At 35.0% G+C, this 23,360-nt stretch overlaps 1 protein-coding gene across 6 annotated transcripts in view; it reads right to left on the bottom strand.

The window, feature by feature from the left end:
* CASK (calcium/calmodulin dependent serine protein kinase) overlaps positions 1 to 23,360 on the bottom strand; it is a 392,726-nt gene that overhangs the window by 307,583 nt on the left and 61,783 nt on the right. For 3 of the 6 annotated variants that reach the window (XM_037512504.1, XM_037512502.2, XM_037512503.2), the window contains exon 2: positions 10,058 to 10,170. In XM_037512504.1, the coding sequence (XP_037368401.1) occupies positions 10,058 to 10,170 (113 nt within the window). Of the gene's footprint in view, positions 1 to 10,039; positions 10,171 to 23,360 lie in introns of all 6 variants that reach the window. The other 3 variants (XM_054695766.1, XM_054695765.1, XM_054695767.1) reach the window with 1 other exon arrangement.

Here is a 23,360-nt window from a genome sequence, read left to right as displayed (position 1 = left end):
CCTCACTATCATCATTTTTAATTGAGTTGTTTATTGTTGGTTTTTAATAGTTCTTTGTATATTTGAGATACTATAATATTATCAGATACATGTTTTACAGTTATTTTCTCCAATTCTGTGTCTTTTAACTTTGTTGACTCTGTTCTTTGATGCGAAGTTTTAAATTTAGATGAAGTTTAATTTATATTTTGTAGTTGTTGGTTGCAGTCCATCCTTTCTCCTAAAAGTTTTAAAGTTTTAACTCTGACATTTAGGTCTTTTATCTACCTTGGGCTAAAATTTGCTTTTGGTGTGCAATAGGGGTCCACCCACCTTCATGCTTCTGTCTAGTTGTTGTAATACCAGTGTTTTGAAGAAACTATTCTTTCTTCATTGAGTAGTTTTGGCACCATTGCTAAAAATCATTTCACTGCAAATGTACAGTGTTAGCCAGTGGTCTAATTTCATTCTTTTGCATGTAGCTGTCCAGTTTTCCTAACAGCATTTATTGAAGAGACTTTCCTTGCTCCATTGTAAACTCTTGACTCTTTTGTCACAAATTAGTATGTGGGTGGGCTCTCAATTCTGATATGTGTGTATGTTTTTAGTCCAATACTAACCTGCTTTAATTACCATTACTTTGTAGTATATAGTCAGAGACTGTAATGCCTTTATTTTTTTTCCTCTGAAGCTTTTGTGCTATTCCATGTCTTTTATAATTCCAAATAAATTTCATGAGTTTTTGTTCTATTCTCTGAAGAATGCTATTGCAATTTTAATAGATTGCATTGTATATTGGATCTGTATATTATTTTCAGTAATACAGTCATTTTAACTATGTTAATTCTTCCAACTCATGAACATGGACTATCCTTCCATTTCTTTGTATCTTCTATCTCTTTCAACATATTTTATTAGTTTTCATTGTAAAAGTGTTTCATGTCTTTGGTTAAATTTATTCCCAGGTATTTCTTTTTGATTCAATTGTAAATGAGACTGTATTCATGATTCCTCATTCTGCTAGTTCATAATTTGTGCATAGAAACACAACAGATTTTTGCTTTTAATTTTGTAACCTACCACTTTGCTATATTTGTTTATTAATTTTAATAGCATTTTACTGCAGTGTTTGGGATTTTCTATTATATTATCACATCACCTGCAAATAGTGATTCTCCCTTTTCAGTTAAGGCATCTTTTATATAATTTTCTTGTCTAATCGCCATTGCTAAGACTTCTACCCTATAACAAATAATAGTGGTGAGAGTGGATATCCTTCTCTTGTTCCTGATCTTCAGAGGAAAATATTTCAGTTTTCACCATTGAGTATGATGTTGGTTATTGGTTTGTAATATGTAGCCTTTACTATTTTGAGGCACATTCCTTGTATACCTATTTTGTTGAGGGTTTTTATCATGAAATGATGTTGAAGCTTGTCAAATGCTTTTTCAGCATCTATTGAGATGATCATAAGATTGTCCTTTTGGGTGACACAGTATGTCAAGTTTACTGATTTGTGTATGTTAAACCATCCTTGCACTCCTAGAATAAATTCCACTTGATCATGGTGTATTCTTTTAATGTATTGTTTAATTTGGTTAAGATTTCTGCATCTATGTTCATCGGATTTATCTGCCTGTAAGTTTTCTTTGCCTTTTTACATTCTTTTCTGATTTCAGAATCAGGGTAACACTAGTTTTGTGGAATAGATTTGGAAGTTTTATGGAAGAGTTCAAAAAGGAGAGGTATTAATTCTTTGAAACTTCAGTAGAATTCACTTGTGAAGCTATCTTGATTTTTTTTTAATCTTTTTTATGTTGGGTGAGGCTTTTACTTACTATTTAATTTCCATTTTAATTTTTTTACTTATGATGGTTCTATTCAGGTTATCTACTTCTTCCTGATACAATCCTGAAATGTTGTGTGTTTCTAAGAATTTGTCCATTTCTTCTAGTTCATTCAATTTGTTACCATATAATTTTTCATGATACTCTCTTATGATCCTTTTTATTTCTGCAGTATCTGTTAAAACTTCTATTTTAGTTCTGATTTCTTTTTTAATCTGTATTCTCTCTCCTTGTTAGTCTGGTTAAAGGTTTTTCTATTTTGTAAATTTTTTCAAAGAGCCAGTTCTTGTTTTCCCATTGATCATTGGGATTGTCTTTTTGATCTCTTTTTTGTTAATTTCAGCTCTTATTTTTATTATTTCCTCTTATGTATTGACTTTTGTTTTTGCTTTTTCTTCTTTTAGATACAAGTTTAAATGTCCTATTTGCACTTTTTCTTGCTTCCTGAGGTAGGCCTTATCACTATACACTTTCCTTTTAGCACTGCTTTTGTGACATTCCATAGATTCTGAGAAGTTGTGTAATCATTTTTCTTCATCTTCAGTTATTTTTTGATTTCACTTTTGAAAAGTTTTGGGCTATTGTTTGAATAAGTTCTCTGTTCCCTTCTCACTCTGTTGCCTTTCCTAAAGGAGTTGGATAGTATTTGAAATTCTTCTGTTTTCACATCTTCTTACTCTTTCTTCTTTCACTTGGGTCTTTTGTGTATTAGCATCTTAAAAGTCACTGATTTGTTCCTCCATTTGGTCTATTCTGCTTCCATAGCTTTCTGTAGAAGTTTTAAAAATCTCATTTATTGAGCTTCTTACATCCTTAATGTTATTTTCTTACTAAAAGCTTCAATTTCTACCTTCTATTCATGGATTTCATTTCTGAGTCCATTAAATTGTTTTCCTGAATTTTGTTGTATTTCTTTGATTAGCTTTTGCGAGTTCTCTTGTATCACTTTGACCTGACTTTCTGTGTTTTCTTCTATCTCTTTGAGCTTTTTAAATTATTATTATTATAGCAAATTTGAACTCTCTGATAAGGAGATACAAACTTTCATATTTTTTTGGTTGGAATCTGGAGAGTTGGTCTTTCCATGTCACATTCCCTTGAGGTCTCAAGTTGCCATGTGTTATTTTTTTTCCTGCCCATTTCACTACTTTAAGTTAGCTCTTCCCATTCCCCTTTCTGGTATGTGATCAGCAACTTAAGAGTTGCATTAATACTTTGCGAGCAGTTGGTGCTTTGATTTGATTGGATGCTTTTGGCCTCTGTTGGCTTGCATAGGTACCTGTATTTGCAGTTGATCACTAGAGTAGGGAAGGGGTATGGAGGAGCACAGGTTCCTGTTTTTTTGCACTGCCACTATCCTTCCTCTCTGGGTCCCAGATCTGAGTCTTGGCAGTCTGTCCACTGTCAGTGCATTTCATAAAGTCAGTACCAGTCCTGAGGAGTGGGGGTGAGGGAGATTAGTCTAAAGCACCTTATCTGTTGCCTTTCTTACAAGGGCCCCAGACTTATGTTTAAAGAAGCATGAATCTGGGCCTCCCTGGTGGCGCAGTGGTAGAGCGCTGGGTTGCGAAGCTGCCTGCAGCCTCTGCAGCGCCGGTTCGATCCCCGGCCACCAGGCGAGGGTCCCACACAGCGCACAGACCTCTCCTGCCGCCTGCTGCGCCCCTCAGCAGCGTACCTCCTCTGTCTGCCTGTTCTGCTCCCCGCTCTGGCTCTGGTGAATTCTCTCACCCTACCATGCTTCTGACTGTACCCAGTGCTTGTATAAATAAATAAATAAATAAATAAATCTTAAAAAAAAAAAAAAAAAAAAAAGAGAAGCATGAATCTCCTCTGTGTCAGTTCTGGTGCAGTGTGTTTTGGTTTCTGAGGTACAAGGAGTGCTTCAGTTTCATCCAAATCTTGGGACTCTCTCAGTGTATTAATGCTCTGGTTGTTGTTTGTCTTGGAGTGAAGCAAAGATTCTCCTTTATTGCCATCTTGGTATCTTGGTGATGTTTCCTCTTTATAGGCCAGTGCTTCTCAAACTATTGAATTGGGGATATCATTCTCAGTCAGTAGGTCTGGAAGTGGAGTCTGAATCTAACAAGTTTCCACCAGGTGAAAGTTACAGCACCGTGCACCAACTTATGAAGGTAATGTAACCCAACGCATTCAACTTGTAGTCAGCAAGAAGACAACACATTTTCTTTAACAATATTTTTTTCTTGCTAGTACTATTATTGGGAGGTTATTTTCTTATTGTTTAATTTGGGGATGATAATTAACATCTTAACTTATAACAGTGTGACTCAGATTAATAGAAACTTAATTTCAATAGTATATAAACACTTAGATCCAACATAGCTCTATGTCCTCCTCTCTACTGTTATTTTCATGCCAATATCTTTATGCATTGTATGATCATCAACAGATTTATAATTGCTACTTTATGTGGTTAGCTCTTAAATCAGTTAGAAAAAAATGTTACAGTTAAAACCACATTTATACTATCTTTATATTTACATATGGTTATATTTACATATAGTAGTTATCTTTACTGGTGTCATTTCTTTCTTCCTATGGTTTTAGTTACTATGTGTTTTCTTTTCGGCTTAAAGGACTACTTTTAGTATTCCTTGTACTGAAGATTTGTTATGACACATTTTCTCCATTTCTTTAAACTGGGAATTTATTAATTTAGCCTTTATTTTTGAGTTATGGCTTTGCTGGATATAGAATTCTTAGAATACTTTTTTTTTCTTTCATCATTTTGCATGTTATCCCATTGCCTTCTGGCCTCCATGGTTTCTGAATAGAAACTTGCTGTTAATCTTACTGAAGATTTCTTTTCATCAGACTTGCTTCTCACTTTCTGTTTGTCAAATATCTTCCTTGTCTGTTGCTTTTGACAGTTTGATTATAGTATATTCCCAATTTACACTACTTGGAGTTTGATGAGCTTCTTGGATCTTTGAATTTATGTTTTTCATCAGATTAGGGAAATTTTTTATCATTATTTCTTTAGATATTTCTCTCCTCTGGTACCCAGTTATGCATATGGTGGTGTGCTTGATACTATTATTCCACAGAACTATGACATTAAGTTAACTTTGTTCAATCTTTTTTCTTTCTGTACTTCTGACTAAATAATCTCAATGGGCCTATCTTCAAGTTTGCCAATTTCTTTTTTGACTGCTCAAAGCTGGTATTGAATCCCTCCAGTGAATTTTTCACTTTGGTTATTATAGTTTTCAACTAAAAAAACTTCCATTTGGTTCTCTCTTTTTAATAATTTCTGTCTTTTTACTAATGGTTTCAATTTGTTGATTCTGATACTTTCCTTCAGTTTTTTAGACATGATTTTCTGTATTTCTTTGAACAGATTTTACATAGCTGGTTTAAACTCTTTCTAGTAAGTCCAACAGCTGACTTTGCTCAGGAACAGTTTGTATTGATTACTTTTCCCCTCATGTATGGGCAATGCTTTCTTGTTTCTTTGCATGTTTTATAATTTTTGTTGAAAGTTGGACATTTTAAGTAATATGCCAGCACGGAAAATCATTATCTCCCTTCTTGCAGGGTTTGTTGTTACTGTTGTTATTTTTGTTCTCATTTGTTTGTTTTGTGATGTTATGGAATTAATTTTGCAAAGCTTACATTCTTCCTTGTGTGTCTCCTTAGTTAGCTTATGCTTTGCTCAGGAGCTGTGTATGCACATTAGGGCAGACCTTCCACACTCACAGAGTTGACAACACTGCCTTAGCATTTAATTTGTGCTTGTGCAGTCTGAAAGTGGGCCAGAGCTGAGAACCTTTCCAGTTCTTTCCTAAGCATGGGCACAGTCAAACACATGTACTTAACTTTCTTGACTCTCATAAATATGTTGTAGCTTTCAGACATCTCATTTTTCAGCCTTTTTAAATTGCCCCAATGATTATCTCCTGCCTTAGGCAGCGATGAAATTAAACAATAGCCTCTAGAAATTTTCAGCAAATGCCTCCAGGGAAAAGTTTTCGCAGTGGGTAATCTTTAAGTCAGGTCAAATAAAGACAAGCTTTCCAAACATGGTCTTTTGGGGAACTACCAGTCGGGTCAAATAAGGATAATTTTCTGGGCATGAGGCTTTGAAGGAGTTCCATTACTGTTTTGCCTCCTCTAGTGAATGCCAGGATGCTGGTTTTTACCACAATTATGAAATGTTTGCTTTCAATGTTACTGTAGAGCTACAGAGGGGGGGATGGCCAATGGGGTAAGTTAAAATGCTAGAGCTCAATGTTTTTACCAAGAATCCAATGTTTTTCTCAAATTCTTCCCGGATAGTTAATTTTCAGAATTCTAAAAAAGTTGACTCTGAAAATTTTGGTCAGTTTTTTAATCCTCGCTTTTACAGAGATGAGAACAGTCAAAGGTCCTTACTTTTCCAATTTTGCTGACATCATCTGCTACCTGGAACTTTTAGAATAAGATATTCATGAAGCAGACTAAGCAAACTGGAACCCAATCTATATTCTTTTAAAGGACAACTTCATAATATTCCAAAGTAAAACCTGTCATTTTTGAACTTCTAAAATTTAACCATAAAGAATTAAGTTCTTTCAAGAACCAGAAATTTGGCAATTCAGTTTTCACTTCTATTAATAAATATCTCCTTATATCAATTTACATGAATTAGTTATATATCTATTTAAAACAAATGTCAAATTGCAATTAGTAACTCAGAGGAATAAGATATAAAATATATATTAATTAAAAGTTTAAGGTAATAATAAAGGAATTTCAGTAATGAAAAATGTGTAAGTATGAAAATATCCTCCAATCAGAATTAATACCCTAATACAAATCCAACTTTCATTTAAAAGAAACTTCTTATTCATCTCATGAACACAAGCACCAATTTCACCTTTCATACATAAGAAATTAGAAATTCCAAACCAGATAAGAATAACATGCCCTTTTTTGCTTACAGTTGAAGGGGTTATTGTATACTCCGCAACCTGTAAGCTAAGAACCCCTACTGAACAAAAAATTAATGGGAAAAATAGAGAACAGATATTAAAATAATTACAATATCTTACCTTCAGTAAAATAAGAATTTAAAATATGAAACCATGTATAGGTTTAAATTATTTATAGCTATAAATTATTTATAATTTAGTACTTTTTTTATAAAAACTATATTAGAAATAATGGTTGGCCACTATTAAACTGTAAGTTCTTTAAAAATAGGTGCTATTGGGACCTCCCTGGTGGTGCAGGGGTTAAGTGTTAGCACTATCAGGCTATCACCAGCCACTGCCACCTGAGTTTGATCCCTGGCCAGGGAGCTAACCCACACAGTGCAGCAGACCTCTCCTGTCTTGCCCGCTGCTCCCCTCAGCAGTGTATTTCAGTAGATCTGCCTGTTCTGCTCTCCACTGTCTCTAGTGAATCCTCGCACCACCCTCCTTCCCCATACCTCTGGCCTAGACCCCAGTTCTTGTATGCACAAATAAATAAAATAAATCTTAAAAAAAATAGGTGCTATTTTCATTTGTGCTTGTATTATAATGACCTATCCAGTTACCAGATGACCCTTTATAAAACATATTTTACTTCTTATGTATTTGAATACAAATGCAGTAAGAAAATTGTAAAAATAATTGAGGCAATGAAAAAGATCAAATAAACCACAAAGATAAAAATAGCAGAACAGAAAAGGAAATAAAAAATAAAACAGATTTTAAATTATCTGTTGCTTGAGAGACACAAGTTTAATTTGAAGAAATGTAATGACAAACGCACGTTTATGTAGTGTGCATCAATCTACTACATGTTTTAGGAAATATTCTGAGATCTGTATACAGGCTTACTCATGTTTAAGTGAGCCAGTTCTTTACCTTTTCTTGCTTGGACAAAGGTGAGGAAGAAAGCCAGAGCTGTTTTTAAATATTCTTATTTGAACTTATAATTCTTTTTTATTATGTTAAATTTCATTTCAAAATATGATTCTTTTTTAAAAATGTGTTTTTTCTTCATACATCATCTCTTATTGTTAGCCACGAATGAGGTCATTTTTGGATCCTAACAATTTGGAAGTGGACTGGAAGGGCAAAGGGGATAAAATATTTTGTTTGTAGTGATTAGAAAAGAGTTGAAAGAAGTTTGGAATAGGTTTTATATAATGAAATTTATTATTATTTATTGTATTAAGATATTTTAAATTTAAAATGTGTCCATGTTAGAATAAAGTAAGCTACTGTCAATGTGAGCAATGGGCATGGGACTCCATTGCAAAGTAATAAAAAAAAAAAGGTGGGGGTGGAAATGAAATTTTAATTCTCTTTCTTGCTCAGTGTTGAGTCATTGTGCTGAAGAAGAAAACTATATTTTGATACAATAAATATAATGAACCAAGGAAGTGCACATTTTCATTTGAATACAATTGAACTCTGATCAAAACCAGAAGTCATAAGTAATACATAGAATTCAATGGTGTTATCATTTAATATCTACAGTTTATGTCCCTACCATATAGGATCAATGGAATGGCCTAGCCTTATCTTCAGAATAGAAGAACTTGAAAACATTTATAAAGGCAAAGCAATGTTAAAGCAATGAAGCAGTACGCTATATTTTCAACGACAGGTTCTCATATATTATGTCAGGTAAATACAAGACTTAAAACTCAGAGAAATGGATTGTATGCCCCTTCTGTTTTTGGTTTTTTTTTTAAGTTTGGTATCTGATTCCTGACTATGTAATAATGAAAAGAAGTTCAAGCCTGGCAGTCTAGGTCTACAATTCTAGCAAGCTCCAGAGAACCCCTGAAGAAATAGCAATAAAACACCTCAGCCAACCAAGAAAATAATCATTTGTCTCTCTAAAAAATGTCATTGTCCTGGAGAGATTCAGAATTAGATATTATAATGAATTAAATCAATATCCTATAAGTATATTGGGTAACTGATTTAAACTGAAACATCACTAAGTTTATCAATAATATCAGAACATTTAAGAGAAATAAATATTCAATACATCTATATGTCTAATAAACTAGGTTTATATAAAACTATGCCAGTACTCAAGAAGCTTTTGCTTTATTAGTTGACAACTGAGGTACAGAAAAGCAAATACAGTATATTAAACTTAGATGCAGCTAAAACATTTCAGGAAACAATTTAATCATAAATTCTGCCTAGAAGTAAATTTAAAATTTTGCTAAATTTATAAAATAATTTGTATTCAAAAGTCATAATAGCTAATTCCCAAACCAGTTAATGATTCTTTGTGAGTAGCAACTTCTAAGCATCTTCTATAATCAGTATATGCATAATAATATTTCAAAGGGTTAAAAAGCTGTTTAAAAGTAATAATCCTGAAAAATTATCTGGAGGAACAAGATTAACTTGGTGCTCTGATTATGTGGAATTCTACTTCCAGAGTAAGATAACTGGATCAAATATAAATAGACAAGTTCAGTTCAGCTTTCCAATTTAAACTATCAACTACACTGCTCTTGGGATTAAAAAGGAAAGGATTGAAGAAGGCTATATCTTTTACTGGGCTATGATGAAGTCTAAAGTTAGAAGATAGGTTAATTAGAAAAATTAATATAATAATCAATTGTGCCATTTGAAGAATAACTACACAAGGCTACAGCTTAAAAAACTATAAAAAATAATTAACTTTTAACTGCTTATATATTGTACATAAACAATTATCCATAGTAGTGTTATAAAGCAAAATTTTAAGTCCTTCAAATCCTAGCAGTACTCATCTTTCACATTCTCATATCCATAACACACGTGACCTAAGTCTAACATGATATAAGAACATTTTAGTTCCATTGGTTTATAATACTAAAGATAGTAAGCTATGGATTTGGAGATACCTCACCTTAGTTTCTTTTGAATCTCTAATTATTATATCTTTATTTCCCCTCCCCCTTTCCCATCTCATGTTCCATACCACAGAACTTAAAATTCAACCCTAAAAATATGTGTCCAGATTTCATATTCTTCCCTACTCAAAAAACAGGCATATAGCGATCCTAGATGACTTTAATACTCTAAATTATTCTATCTGTCTTTCAAATAGTATGTTCCAGAATTCTGAGGTACTAGAATGTAGTGTTAAACTGTCTCCACCCACTTCCCACTACATTGCACCCTCCACTTCCCCACCCCCAGATGAAGGTTAGGTTGATAAATGGATTTTGGAGATGAAATAAAGCCAGACATCAAATAACTTACTTGAAATCCATCTCTTACCTTCTGTACTTAACCCTGGACTTGATGTGAACTTGGCTACATCAACAATTTTTACAGCAAATTGCTGTCCAGTTTCTCTGTTGATACATCGTCGTACAACACTGAAGGGACCCCTAAAAAAAAAAAGCCAAGTTTAATTTATTGATTTTCTTAAGTCCCCCATTCCCTTCAACATCTTACTGATGTTTCATTGTCTATTAAAGTCATAGTCTTCAAAATCAAATTTATGTGCTTTGAACATATTTTCTTATAATTCATGAGGTAAGTCATGCCTTATGTAAAATTATTAAACCAGAAAAATAGAAAATAAATTGGCAATTTGAAATCATTTTAAAAACAAAATCTCAATAGTATCCTTATATTTAAGGCAAATAATCTGTACACTATCCTATACATTTATTAACATCTTTATGAATGAAATCTACCACAGTGGTAGTACACATTGATTTTATCTTTTGAACAGAAATTTAAATTGTCCTTGATCCCTTCTGCTCAAATTACTCACTGCGTATCTAATCTTCACTAATAAGTCCTACTGAGTTTATCTCAAATATCTCTCAATCGTATCTACTTTTCTCCATGTCTCATACACTAGTCTAAGCTACTATAACCTGCTATCAGGACTACTGAAAAACTTAATTGTCCCATTCATTCTTGCAGTGATTGTTTAAAAATGAAAATCTGACATTAGGTCTTTGCTTAAAACCTCAGAGAGACAAGGTATTTGCAGTACACATTTTTTAGTCAATAACCAAAATATATAAATAATTCCTGAATAAGAAAAAATATGCTCCAATAAAATCTGGGCAGAAGACTTCAAAGGCACTTCACAAAGAGAAAGCCCTGCATGATTTGGTCTCCAACAACCTCTCCAGTATCACCTGAAATCTCAAGAGAAATCCTTTTTCCTCCTCAAACTTAGAATTGCCACAGGAAAGGAAGTCATTTCCACCAGCAGAACTACCAGTCACATCATTTGTGTCCCCAATCCTTCTCTCATTTTAAATTGGTGGTTCTCAATACTGGCCATAAAACTGAATCAACTAGGATGATTGACAAAATACCAATGCTTGTACCCATTACACACACACACACGGTTCTTTGTGATTCATAATTATCAAATAAATATCTGAATTATTGATAATCCAAAGATAGATTTACAATGTTCAAACCAACTACTAAATAATACAGAATGTGACAGCAATACACTATAGTAGTTTATTTGAAAACTAGTGTGGTTTAAGCCATTCAGTATACATACATGTACATATACACAAGTATGTACTTCCCTCCTACCCAAGAATAAAGCAAAACACCCTCACTGCTACAGATAAAAAGTGTCTCTGGATACCCATGGATAATCAGCAGAGAAAAGTTCTTCATTTATTCTAGGTCACTTGTGATACTGCCTATTTTAAAGTATATCTTTCTTCTTTCAACTAGGGAACAAGCAAAAGAAAAGGATCTAACCCAGACTTAAACATTTTTCTTTTAAACCAGGCCATCCATTATCAGGACATCAACTAAATGATAGCTTCAAATCTCTCCAAACAACCTAACAAAGCTAAGTGGAAGGGAAAGAAAAGGCAATAATATACCTTCCAGAATTCTACAGAAAGACCTTTTTGATAATCACTCATAATTGTTCAAAGATTTTCCTCTGTGAGATGACAATATATCAAAGTGAGGAAGGACACCCACAAACCCTTTCATTCTCAATATGGATGTCTTATTTGTGATTACTTATCCTGACAATAGGAAGTAATTTTAGGAAATGCTTAATTTAATTGCTTTTTTGTCCACACTTAAACCCTTAGCACTCTACTGATAAACACACACACACACAAAAACACGTGTGTAGTGTGCTTCCATTCACCACATCTTTTAGGAATTTTTCTGAGATCTGTATATGGGCTTATGCATGTTTAAGCAAGTCAGTTCTTCACTTTTTCCTGCTTGGACAAAGGTGAGGAAGAAAGCAGTTTCTTCCCCCAGTGTTTGAGTAATAGTAAAATTAAGAAAGCTAGAGAGAAGAGAAAAAAAAAAAAGAGAATACTGACAAAACCCCCACAGAATGTTTTCATATCTGAATAAAAATTTCATTAAATCCCCATCACAAAATTTAGGTTAATTTTATAATGTGAGGCAAAGAAAAAGTTTATCTAATGAAATACTGATGACCTGAAGGTAGGTCACAAGCAAAGCATTTCAAAGGTCTGTCCCTCAAAGCCATTCATGGGGTTAGCAAAGGTGAGCCAAATTTACCACACTAAGAAGTCACTGAAATATACTTTGTTTTTTGTTATTTAAACCACCAATTAGAAGCTCAGTGGAAACTAATAAAATTTGAATGAATATTGTGTTTATAATTTTAGCAGAACACAATTACAGTTATTTGATTGGTTAAAAGAGAGGTAGCTATGAGAAAAATCTCACTTTCCCATCTTAAAAGGAAGGTAGAAGACTAAGGTGAGTGTGAAGCATCTATTGCATTACACTTATTAATTATACTTGATGATTATTTAAGGAACAGCAAAAATTTAGGAGGCTTAGGTTTCATTCTGACCTAAACCTTTTTATGATGCTTGACATTTCAACCTACAATTTTTTACTGTATGGTAGTCAATTCTTAAGTATTTGTGTGTGGGGAAATATTGATAGAACATCAACACAAACTACTATCTTTCTCATGTTTTCAGTAATGCTAGCCAGGGTATTCATAAAATGGAATGCTAAGATATTTAATAGAATTTCAGATTTGACAGAATATATTTTCTTTATTCTGCTCTTGAAGAATACTAAATATTGATTGGGACTGTAGAAGAAGATTCTATCTGTAGCAGGAGGTTGCTTTGCAGAATTCTATGTTTTAAAGCAAAGGGTCAATTAAATTAGAATATATTACAAGTGAATATTGCCATAACATCCCTAAGTTTTGAAAAGAATGCAGCTATATGTCTTTATGAAGACACAAAATGATCTCTAGTTTTCATTTTTGTGAAGAAAGGTTATATCTAGAAAATGAACAATTCTGATACTCAAAGTAAATACATCAAAAAAGAGATTATAATTAAACAGTATCATACTAGAATATATTATATTTGTTTCCAGGATACCAGGATTGATTTGTTTAGCACAATGCATTTAATTTATTTTCCTCTCCAAACTCTACTAAAATGACACCAGAGGAGTTCAAAAATTTTAAAGGACTGAGAGAACGAGAAAAGAATAATAGTAATAATCAAAGTTGGGAAGTAGAAAGCAGATAGAGTAGTGGTAACTGATTTAGCATACAAAAATAAGGAAAGTTCAGAACCAAACCTATTCACACTACAGAACCCTCAGGAAGCTTATGAGATGGTGGCACCAGTTAGCTATGAGACCACGGGGAGAAAGAAAGTGGGTTAAAACTACAAGGTTTGAATGAAATCTGTAGAGAAGCAGTTAGAATCTTAGATTCCCCTCCTCTAATCAATGTCACTGGGTAATTGCTCTGCCCTCATCCTAACAGAGGTTCATTCTTTGGAGTCTTAGGACTGAGGACACAAGGTTGTTAAGGAAGTAGGCACTATATGGAAAGAAAAGAATTACATAATCACATACATACTGAATGTAGACAGTTTCAGCCTCTTCACCCCTCAACAAGGGCAATGTTAGACGCCAGATCTTTACCCTTTAGGCAAGAGAGAAAGGATTTTTCTATTGACTATTTGACTAGACCAGAAGGAAAGTCCTAAAGATAATGATGAGAAGTTGGTCAAACCCCTCAACCAGATCATCATCTCTTAAAATCCAAAGTCAACATTCTGCCTGAAAGTTCAGAGCTCTCAAGCAGTTTTCAGTCCCTCTTCTGTAGTTTCCAACCTCGGTACTTTTGACATTTGGGGCTGGATAGTTCTTTGTTGTTCTAGATGTCCTGTGCATTGGAGGATGCTTAGCAACATCCCTAGTCTCTCCCCACCAGCTGCCACTAGTGCCCCCCACCCAGTTTTGACAACCCAAAATATTTCCAGATACCGCCACATGCTACCTAGGAGACAAAACTGCCCCTGACTGAAAACCCATTCTATTTCCAAGCATGAATAGATAACTAAGCTCCCAAGACATCTGGAGAAGACAGTGATTAAAACAAACAGAGCAACTTAGAAGAAACCAAATAAATAAGAAAACTTCAAACCATTAATATCCTCAGAAAGATATTACAACTATGAAACAAAAACAGAAGTTTCAGAAAACAAACAAAAAAGGTCTCCTAAAAAAAAAACTGAAGAATTTTAAAACTCCCTAGAACAGAAGGTCAGTGAAGTTGAGGAAATTTACCAGAAACTAGAACAAAAAGAACAAAGAAAATGGAGGGGAGAAAATCAAAGGAGTAATTGAAGAAAACTCTACTTTCCAGAATATAAATCATGAGTTGCCCAAATTAAAAGGATCTATCAAGTACTCAGCAAAACAGATAATGGATCCATGTCCACACACACCACTGTGAAACTTAACATTGTGAAACAGGAGATTTCTGGATATCCAGAAGTGGGGGTGCACAGGGAATAGAGGATGATATAGTTCAAATACATATTGATAGGGAGTCAGAATGGTTTCAGACCTCTCAATAGCAAAACAGGAAACCAGAAGACAACCCTTCTTGATGCACTCATCTGTTTTGGGGTACTTAGGTTGTTTCCATATGTTAGTTACTATAAATAATGCTGCAATAAACATAAGAAGATGTGGTATATATACACAATGGAACACTACTCGGCAATCAAAAAAGATAAACTCCATTTGCAACAACATGGAAGGAGTTGGAAGGGATTATGCTAAGTGAATTAAGCCAGAAGGAGAAAGATACATACCAGATAGTGTCACTTATATGGAGAATATAGAGAAACCAAGCAAAGGGTCAGACTAAGACAAATATTAAAACCAATCCTTGAAAGCTGACCACAGATCTGAGCATTCAGAGGGGGAGAAGGGAGAGGAGGCATTCAGAGGGAGAGAAGGTGTTAGGGGGAAAGGATGTCCTGAGATAATCTCATACAGGCTTTGTGGACTCCACCCCCACTCCAGACTAAAGCCATCAGGACATTGGGAAAGACAAATCCCATCACCACCAAGGGGAGGGTGGCTGGGACCTGAGGGTGGAGTTGGGCAGCCAGGTTGGATATAAAAACCAAACACGTGGGCCTTGCTCGCTCTCTTGCTCGCGATCGCTCGCCTCCTGGCTTCACCGCTCCTGGCTGGCGGCCAACTCTGAGAGCGCCATTTTGGGATTCCTGATCGGCGGATCGGGTAGGACGCATTTAAAACTTTGTCTCCCACTTTTCTCCCAGAGCTGTACATTTCCTCATTTCCCTTTCCGTTGTAAATAAACCTTTTATTAACCTTTCACGTGTGCCTGCAGTAGAGCATTGATAAGTCCTTTTAAGCGCGCGGGTGAGGACCCACAGTCAGGCACCCCGTTTTGTATCGGGGTTGCTCTACAACAAAGGGAGAAGGGGGGCTGTGAATGGGGTTGGGGGGAAGAGCACTAGAGTGGAGGACTATGGGTGCTTTGGTGGTGGAGAGCTAACAATGACCACACCTGAAGAAATCCTACATTGTCAAGGTATTAATAAGGATGTAAAATTGTGGTACTTCATTAAGAAATCAATAAAATAAAGAGAAGACAAACGTTAATTCTATATCCAGCCAGGAAAATTAATAATCCTGAAGATATCTTCAGACATTAAAGAACTCAAAAAATTATTTGCAATGCATACTTTCTGAAGAAATTATTGTAGGACAAGTTTTCCAAAACTTGAGACTAGACCACAGAAAGGGTGCCAAATAGGAGATCTAACACAATAGAAAGGTAAAGGGAACTCCTGGAAGAACAAGGAAAGGAGGCCTTAGACTGAAAGCTATGTTTATGCATCCAGCATGGAGGCTAACCAGGTCAGACTGAGAGTCATCAAAGATTCCCATCACCACTGATCACCATTTTAACTTGAAAACAGGACAAAGTGAGCCTGGGCCCAGATTTTTCTGTTTTGCCTTTTCTGGTCACGGGCTGATAAGATTCCAGCTTTTCTCTGCTGCCTGGATCAGCAGAGGACTGTCATTCACTCGACAACAGTGTTCTACATTGGCCTGTTCCTGTGAGTTGAAAAGCAGGTAAATGAAGAGCAATCCATATGACCTGACTGCATTTCTGCGGGACATTTAGTACCCAATCCCACATGACAGCACCAGTGGCCTAGCTTTCAAGAGTCCATGTCCTGGAATTTACTTGAGACCTAGCCAACTAATTTCCCAGAAGGGACTCCTACCTGAAGCAGACTATGAACAAGGTGCCTTCTTGTTTCTACTCTCATACTGTAAACAAATGTCCTTTTGGCCACCTATTAATATTTAGTGTATGGTTCACATTTTGTGGGTTTTGTTGGTGATTTCAGTTTAAAATAGCTTTCTCATTGGTTGATGAATGGATAAAGAAGAGGTGATACACGCGATGATGGCATACTACTCAGATGTAAAAAAGATGAAATCTTGTCATTTGCAGCAAGGATGGACCTTCAGGGGATTACACTAAGTGAAATAAGGCAGACAAAGACAAATACTAGATGATTTCACTCATATATGGAATATTAAGAAAACAAAACAAATGAATAAAAAATGGTGAAAAGGAGGTAATGAAGCCATTGACATGAATGAATACTTGAGAAGACAGAACAAAAGGAAGAAAGAGCCCCCCCCCCCAATATGAACATATCCACAGGAAGACAAGAAGCTCAGAAAGAAAAATAAATGCTACAGGAAGACTTTTAGATCATAATAGCTTGTGGAAATAGATACACAAAGACCAAGTGCTTAGCAGGGTCTGCCCTAGATGAACGGAGAGCCTCTCCTCATTCCTCTCAAGGCTGGCATGAGAAAAACGTAGCTTTCATTTTTAACTTAAGAGCTGCACATTCACATTTGTTATCCTTTAAATGTAGGACTATATATCAGAAACTGGCCCAAATAAAAATTTAGTAGTGAAACCTCTTTGAAACTTGCTTCCAATCATGTCTACTAGTGTTCACGAGTATTTATAACTAGTACATTATCACAACTGCTAAATTCTTTTTTATTAATCCAGTGTTTAACAACTGAAACTAATAATTACGGAGGTCTGGCGGTATGAAATTACATTATAAATCATATTTATAAAAGGCATATGTTCCGTTCCTATGCCACATTCATGGATTGCTTTCCAAGTGCTACATGATCCTATAATAGTATTGTTGCCTGCCATTAATTACAACTCTGCATGTAAGAAGGGGAGGAGGAATTAATAGTTGGGCTCAGAAGTTGCTGTCTTCATTAACAGAATACTTTCAATGATACTTCTTTGGAATTCTGCTAATCTCTTTCATTCAGAACTACGTTTTATGGCTCTCCGTAACAAGTTAGACATACTTCTGAATTTAAAATCAAATGGTCTAATTCAAATTAAATAAGTGAGGGCCTCCCCTGGTGGCGCAGCGGTTGAGCGCTGGGCTGTGAAGCTACCGGCAGTCTCTGCAGCGCTGGTTTGATTCCCGGCCACCAAGCGAGTGTCCCACATGGTGTGCAGACCTCTCCTGCTGCGCCCGCTGCTCCCCCAGCAGTGTATTTCGTCAGTCTGCCTTTTCTGTTCCCCGCTCTGGCTCTGTGAATTCTCTCACCCTCCTGCACTTCTGACTACCCAGTGCTTATATAAATAAATAAATAAATCTTTTTAAAAAATGCAGATTATTTTAAAAAAATTAAATAAGTGAAAGAAATCTCAAAGCTAGCAATATTCCTTTCTCACTCCTTTCTGTATTATTTTTTTGAAAACTATAACTTATTTTTCAAAATTTAATCTTCTCTGTCACAAGCCACTGCCTCACACATAGACTAAGAGTTTAGATATTATTCCTCTTGGCTTTCTTATAATTTTGACCATTCTTTTTAATGGATTTTTTCTTTTTTAAAATTACATCGTTTTTATTAAGGTAACATTGGTTTACAACACTTTATATGATTTAGGGGTATAGATTTACACCTCTTCAGGGGTATGTTAACTAATACCACCCAAACACCAACAATCGTCCACCACAGCCCAACATGTTCCCTCCTTCTGTGCTCTCACTTCCTCCCCTCCCCTTCTGGTTGCCTTACTTCTACAGTCAGATTTCTAGGGTTTATTTTGGCTTAGATCTGTCTGTTCCTTTGGTTGTTTCCTTGCATTTCATGTGTTTTCTCTGCTGTTCATTTTTGTTGTATCAGGGTCATGCAAAATTTATATAGCAGCAGAGAAACAAGAATGCAATTGGCTAACATTCTAAATCAAAGTTTCCCAAATTGTCATTTTGTGGAATTTTAAAGAATGAAAGTTTCTCTATTAGGTCAGTTTGGAAAATGCCATATAAAATATCAACCCACCTCCACCCCCATATTCATATCACACATATTAGCTGTCAAGTGTTACAGTTAGGAAAGGACATCTCTCTCTTTCATCAAAATCTATCCCTATCATCGAAGTAGCACCTATTATTATTAGTGTTCCTTGAAAGACACTTTGGATATGATGATCTAAATCTTAATATTTCTAATAACAAGCAATACAAATACAAATTATGAAGCTGTGTCTATGAACCATTCATATTTTAAACAACTTTTTTTCTGAAACAAATATTCTCTCACCCAAATAAGACATCAACAAACAACTATGAACCAGAGACACTTTATGAGGGGAGGGGGGAGAGGGATTGGGGTCAAAACAAAGGAGTTGCAATTGTTTGGGGAATATAAAAATAAAATTAAAAAAAATAAAATAAAATGGTTGTTTAAATCCTTACAGAGGGGTAATACAATTGGTTTGCTTAGTAAAGGATGGAAAAGATTTAACTATGCAATTTAAATGTCTATTCATTAATACTCCCCAAAGTAATTTACTTTTTACAGTTGTTAATATAAGCATATCCAGCGGGCAATAATGCAACCTTTGATCTTTTAACCAAAAAACAGTTAATAAAAAAGAAGACCATACAAAGGAAATAAGCATTTACACCCAATTACCCAGCTCAGTACAGGACTACAGAAAATAGGTTTTGAATCATAATTGTGGTAATCAGTTTGTAGGCTTAAAGAAGTAGATGATCTGGAAAATAATTGCCTCAGAAAGAAAATTCAGAAAATAAGAGTATAAAATAAGTGGATATAACTGTTCAGAAAAGATAGTACAGTTAAATATTTCAACACCTGGGAATTTTTTTTTCCTTTTTTCCCCTTTTCTTCAATTTATTTTTTTAATTATATATTTTTTACAACATTTTTCATTTTTGCACAATGTATGCATTTTCATTTTGGTTAGAGGCCCCATACAATTCCCACCCCTGTAGTGTGTCTCTGGTTTATAGTTGCTTGTTGATTTTGATTTTTTATTATAATTAGTCTTTTCTATTACTCAGCAATCAAAAAAGACAAACTCATGCAATTTGCAGCAACATGGATGGAGCTGGAAGGGATCATGCACAGCCAAATAAGCCAGAAAGAAAAAGAAAAATACCTGATGGTCTCACTCATAGCAGGAATTTAGAAAACCTGGGGAATTTTTTAAGCTAGGTAAGAAACCAAAGGGTAGGTCACAAAGAGTATGTAAGTAACAAAGACCATGTAAGTTAGAACACTTTTAACCAGTTTTCCTTAGGCCAACCTTTCAGTGCGCATATGAAGGCTTCCTTTGAATCATGAAGACATACAATAGAATATAAAAAGGAAGAAAAAGAATCATCACATCTTCAACACATTTGAAACTGAACTCCTGAGTTTTTTCCCCTCTTCCCATCTTAGTTGAAGACCAACTCTTATTTCCTTTCAGTTGCTTAACCAAAAATAATGGCACCATTCTTGACTTCTTTCATTCTTCCATTCTAATGTTCTTTAGGAAATACTCTTGGTTCTACTTTGTCAAGAGGTCTTCTCTCTTTTCAATTGTTTCAAGAAAATTTGTAACTGATTTTTGGAATAATTTTATGACAACTGAATTAAAACCCATGTGGGATAATTCAACTATCTGATTCAGGTTGGTATTGGCTACAGCTGAATATCTAATTCAAGTTGTGACTTTTCTGGTGCTTGGTGTGAGCAATAGTTTTCAACTGTGTCTGGATAATTTAGTCATTGTTAGCAGACTCTTGATCATAACTACTTCTACTTTAGCAGGCAGTCACCCTGTTTAAGTGTGTAGGTTCTAGACAACTTTTGTGGGCTTTAGTTTCAATGACAGTTTAGTTTTCAGAGGCCTCACAATGCTACTTTGGTGTTGCATTCTTCTGGTGCTGCTGAGGGCACCTACTCACCTACTGCTGATGCCAACTGCAGGTACAAAAAGTGCCTCAAAGGCCACTTGCTACCAATGGGCAACCTTGAAAGAGAGGTCAGAGCAAATGGGCCTGGGTCTTTCTATGCCATTGGTGTAGGACAGGAAGACACATGACTCCTGCTGCTCTGCAGCTGCCTACACATCAGTTCACCCACTGGGGCTGGTTATAGAGCAGAAACTGGTATTGCTTGCCCTTTGCTGCTGATGGTGCTGTCAGCAGATCAGATAACTAGGGCCTGGGTTATGGTATGAGGGCTTAAATGGTCAAGGTCTTTGCTACTGCTGGCAGAATCAGATCACCCACCAGAGCTACAGGCTTTGCTACTCAAACTGCAGCTATAGACAGATCAGACTGCCCATGGGGTCCAAGATGTCAAGCCTGACTTTATCTCCCCTGGGCTTTTCCTTTTCTATTCCTTTAGCCAGAGAAAGCAGGTTTTTGTTTTTCTTTCTATGCCTTTTGGTTCTGAGTAGTAAGTCTCTCAGACCAGGAGTAAGTCTCTCAGACCAGACCAGGAGTAAATGGGAGGTAAAATGAAAACCCAGTGAACTTCCTGATGATGTTGTTCCTCAAGTGCTCAAGTTCCCACCCAGCTTGTCTGCCCTCTTCCCAGCTTCCAGAGTCCTTTCATTGCTGTCAGTTGAATAATTTCCAGAGCATTCAGTTGTATATACAGGGTAGGCACAGGGAAAAGTGAGTCTATACCATCTTGCTGCAGAAATGGAAGTCTGTTCATTCTGGCTAGCATTAGGAATACATTCTACTCAAATTTGGGGACAAACAAAATTTAGAAAAATTTTTAATTTTTATCCCTACCATCAACTCTTATGTATCCTTGGCCTTGTCCCCCACCCCCAACTCTGTTTAATCTCAGACCCCTCAGGATGTTTATTGATGTCCACTGGTTTTTTTTAAGTGTTTTACATTATTGAATTGTCTACTATGTAAATGTCTGTATTATTCTTATTTTGCTACACATTATTCTCTCAAATTTCCTTCATTTTGTTGAAAATGATTCCATTTCATCCATTTTATGGCTATGTAATACTCCATAGTGTGGACATTAACACATTTCCTTGATACATTCATATGTCAATGGACATTTGGGCACATCCAAGTCCTAGCTATTGTGAATAATGCTGCTATGAACATTGTGAAACAGATAGGGTTTTGTGTTGATGCCTTCATATTCTTTGGCTATATGCCCAAAAGTGGGTTTGCTGGGTGGTACAATATATCTATTTTTAGTTTTTTAAGGTAAATTCAGATTATTTTCCATAATGACTGCACCAAGTTTACATTCCTACCAACAAAATAACAGGATTCCTTTTTCTCTACATCACATTTTTTTGGAGGTCTTGTATAATATGTGCCAGTCTCATGGGCATAAGATGGTATCTCATTGTGGTTTTATGTCTCTTATTAAATGCAACAATAACATTTTTTTTCACCTATCTTTTGGCCTCCTGGATATTCTCTTTGGTAAATTGTCTTTTCATATCTGCTACCCATTTAAAAAAAATTTAGTTATTTTTTATTACTGAATTGTATGAATTTTTTATATATTTTGGCTATTAAACCTTTATGAGTTATATATTACAAATATTTTCTAAGTAAGGTGTTTATTGAATCATCTTGTATTTTCTTTCCCTTTTTCAACTTAGTTAATCCCAATTGTTTATTTGTTTTTAATTCCCTTGCCAGAGGGGTCAAGTCTGTATCCTTGACCTTGATATGTATCCTTGGCCTTGATATTGATGATATCATGGAACATATTGCCAAAGTTTCCTTCTATGTATTGTATTGTTGCAGGTCTTATATCTAAAATTTTAATCCATGTGGTGTTTCTTTTTGTGAATGGATTTAGTTAGCCAGTGATTCAACTTCATTTATGTGCAGTTTTCCAATTTTCCCAGCATCATTTATTAAAGAGACTATCCTTTCCACTTTTTATGGTCATAGCTACTTTGTCATAGATTGGGTGTGTACATGGGTTAACTTCCAGGCTTTTGATTGTATTCCATTGATTCACATTATCTATTTTTATGTCAATACCATATTGCTTTTAGTATTGTTGCTTTATAGTAAAGTTTGAAGTCAGGCAACATGATACTTCCATTTCTCTCCTTTATTCTCATGGTTGTTTCTGCAATTCAAGGTTTTTTGTGGTTCCATATAATTTTCAATAATTTTCATTCAATGTATTTGAAAATGTTGCTGATATATTTATGGGAATTAAGTTAAATTGATATATCATTTTAGACAGGACGGTCATTTTGATTATATTGATTTTCCCCATCCATGACCATGGGATATCCTTCCATCTCCTTATTTCATTATTAAAGTCCTTCAGTAACATCTTGTATTTCTCATTATATAGGCCTTTTACCTCCTTAAGGCTGATTTTGAAGTCTTTATTTTTGAAGCAACTGCAAGTGGAGTTATTTTCTTAATATTTTTGCTTCTCGTTGTTTCTTGTTCCCTGTCTTAGGGAGAAAGCTTTCAGTTTTTCCTATTACTATATTTGATGGTGGTTTGTGATATATGGCCATTATTCCCATTTTATTAAACCATCTTTCCATCCCTGGGATAAATCCTCCTTCATCATCATAGTGTATAATGTTTGCGATAAACTGTTTAAATTTGATTTGCTAGTATTTTGTTGAAATGCTTGCGTCGATGGTCATCAGGGATATTGGTCTATAATTTTCTTTTCCTGTGCTGCTGTCTTTTTCTAGTTTCAGTATTGCCATAATATTGGCATTGTAAAATATATTAGGGATCATTCCTTCTTATGTTTTAAAAAATAATCTGAGCAAGATGGGCATTAATTCTTCTATAAAGGTTTGATAAAACTCATTTGTAAAGCCATCTGGTTCTGGGCTTTTTTGGGGAAGATTTTTAATTACTGTTTCAATTCCCATGCATGT

Source organism: Talpa occidentalis, unplaced genomic scaffold (genome assembly GCF_014898055.3).
Source record: "Talpa occidentalis isolate TD23 unplaced genomic scaffold, MPIMG_talOcc4v2.1 talOcc4.15, whole genome shotgun sequence".
NCBI lineage: Eukaryota > Metazoa > Chordata > Mammalia > Eulipotyphla > Talpidae > Talpa > Talpa occidentalis.
This window is presented reverse-complemented; position numbering and strand designations above follow the sequence as displayed.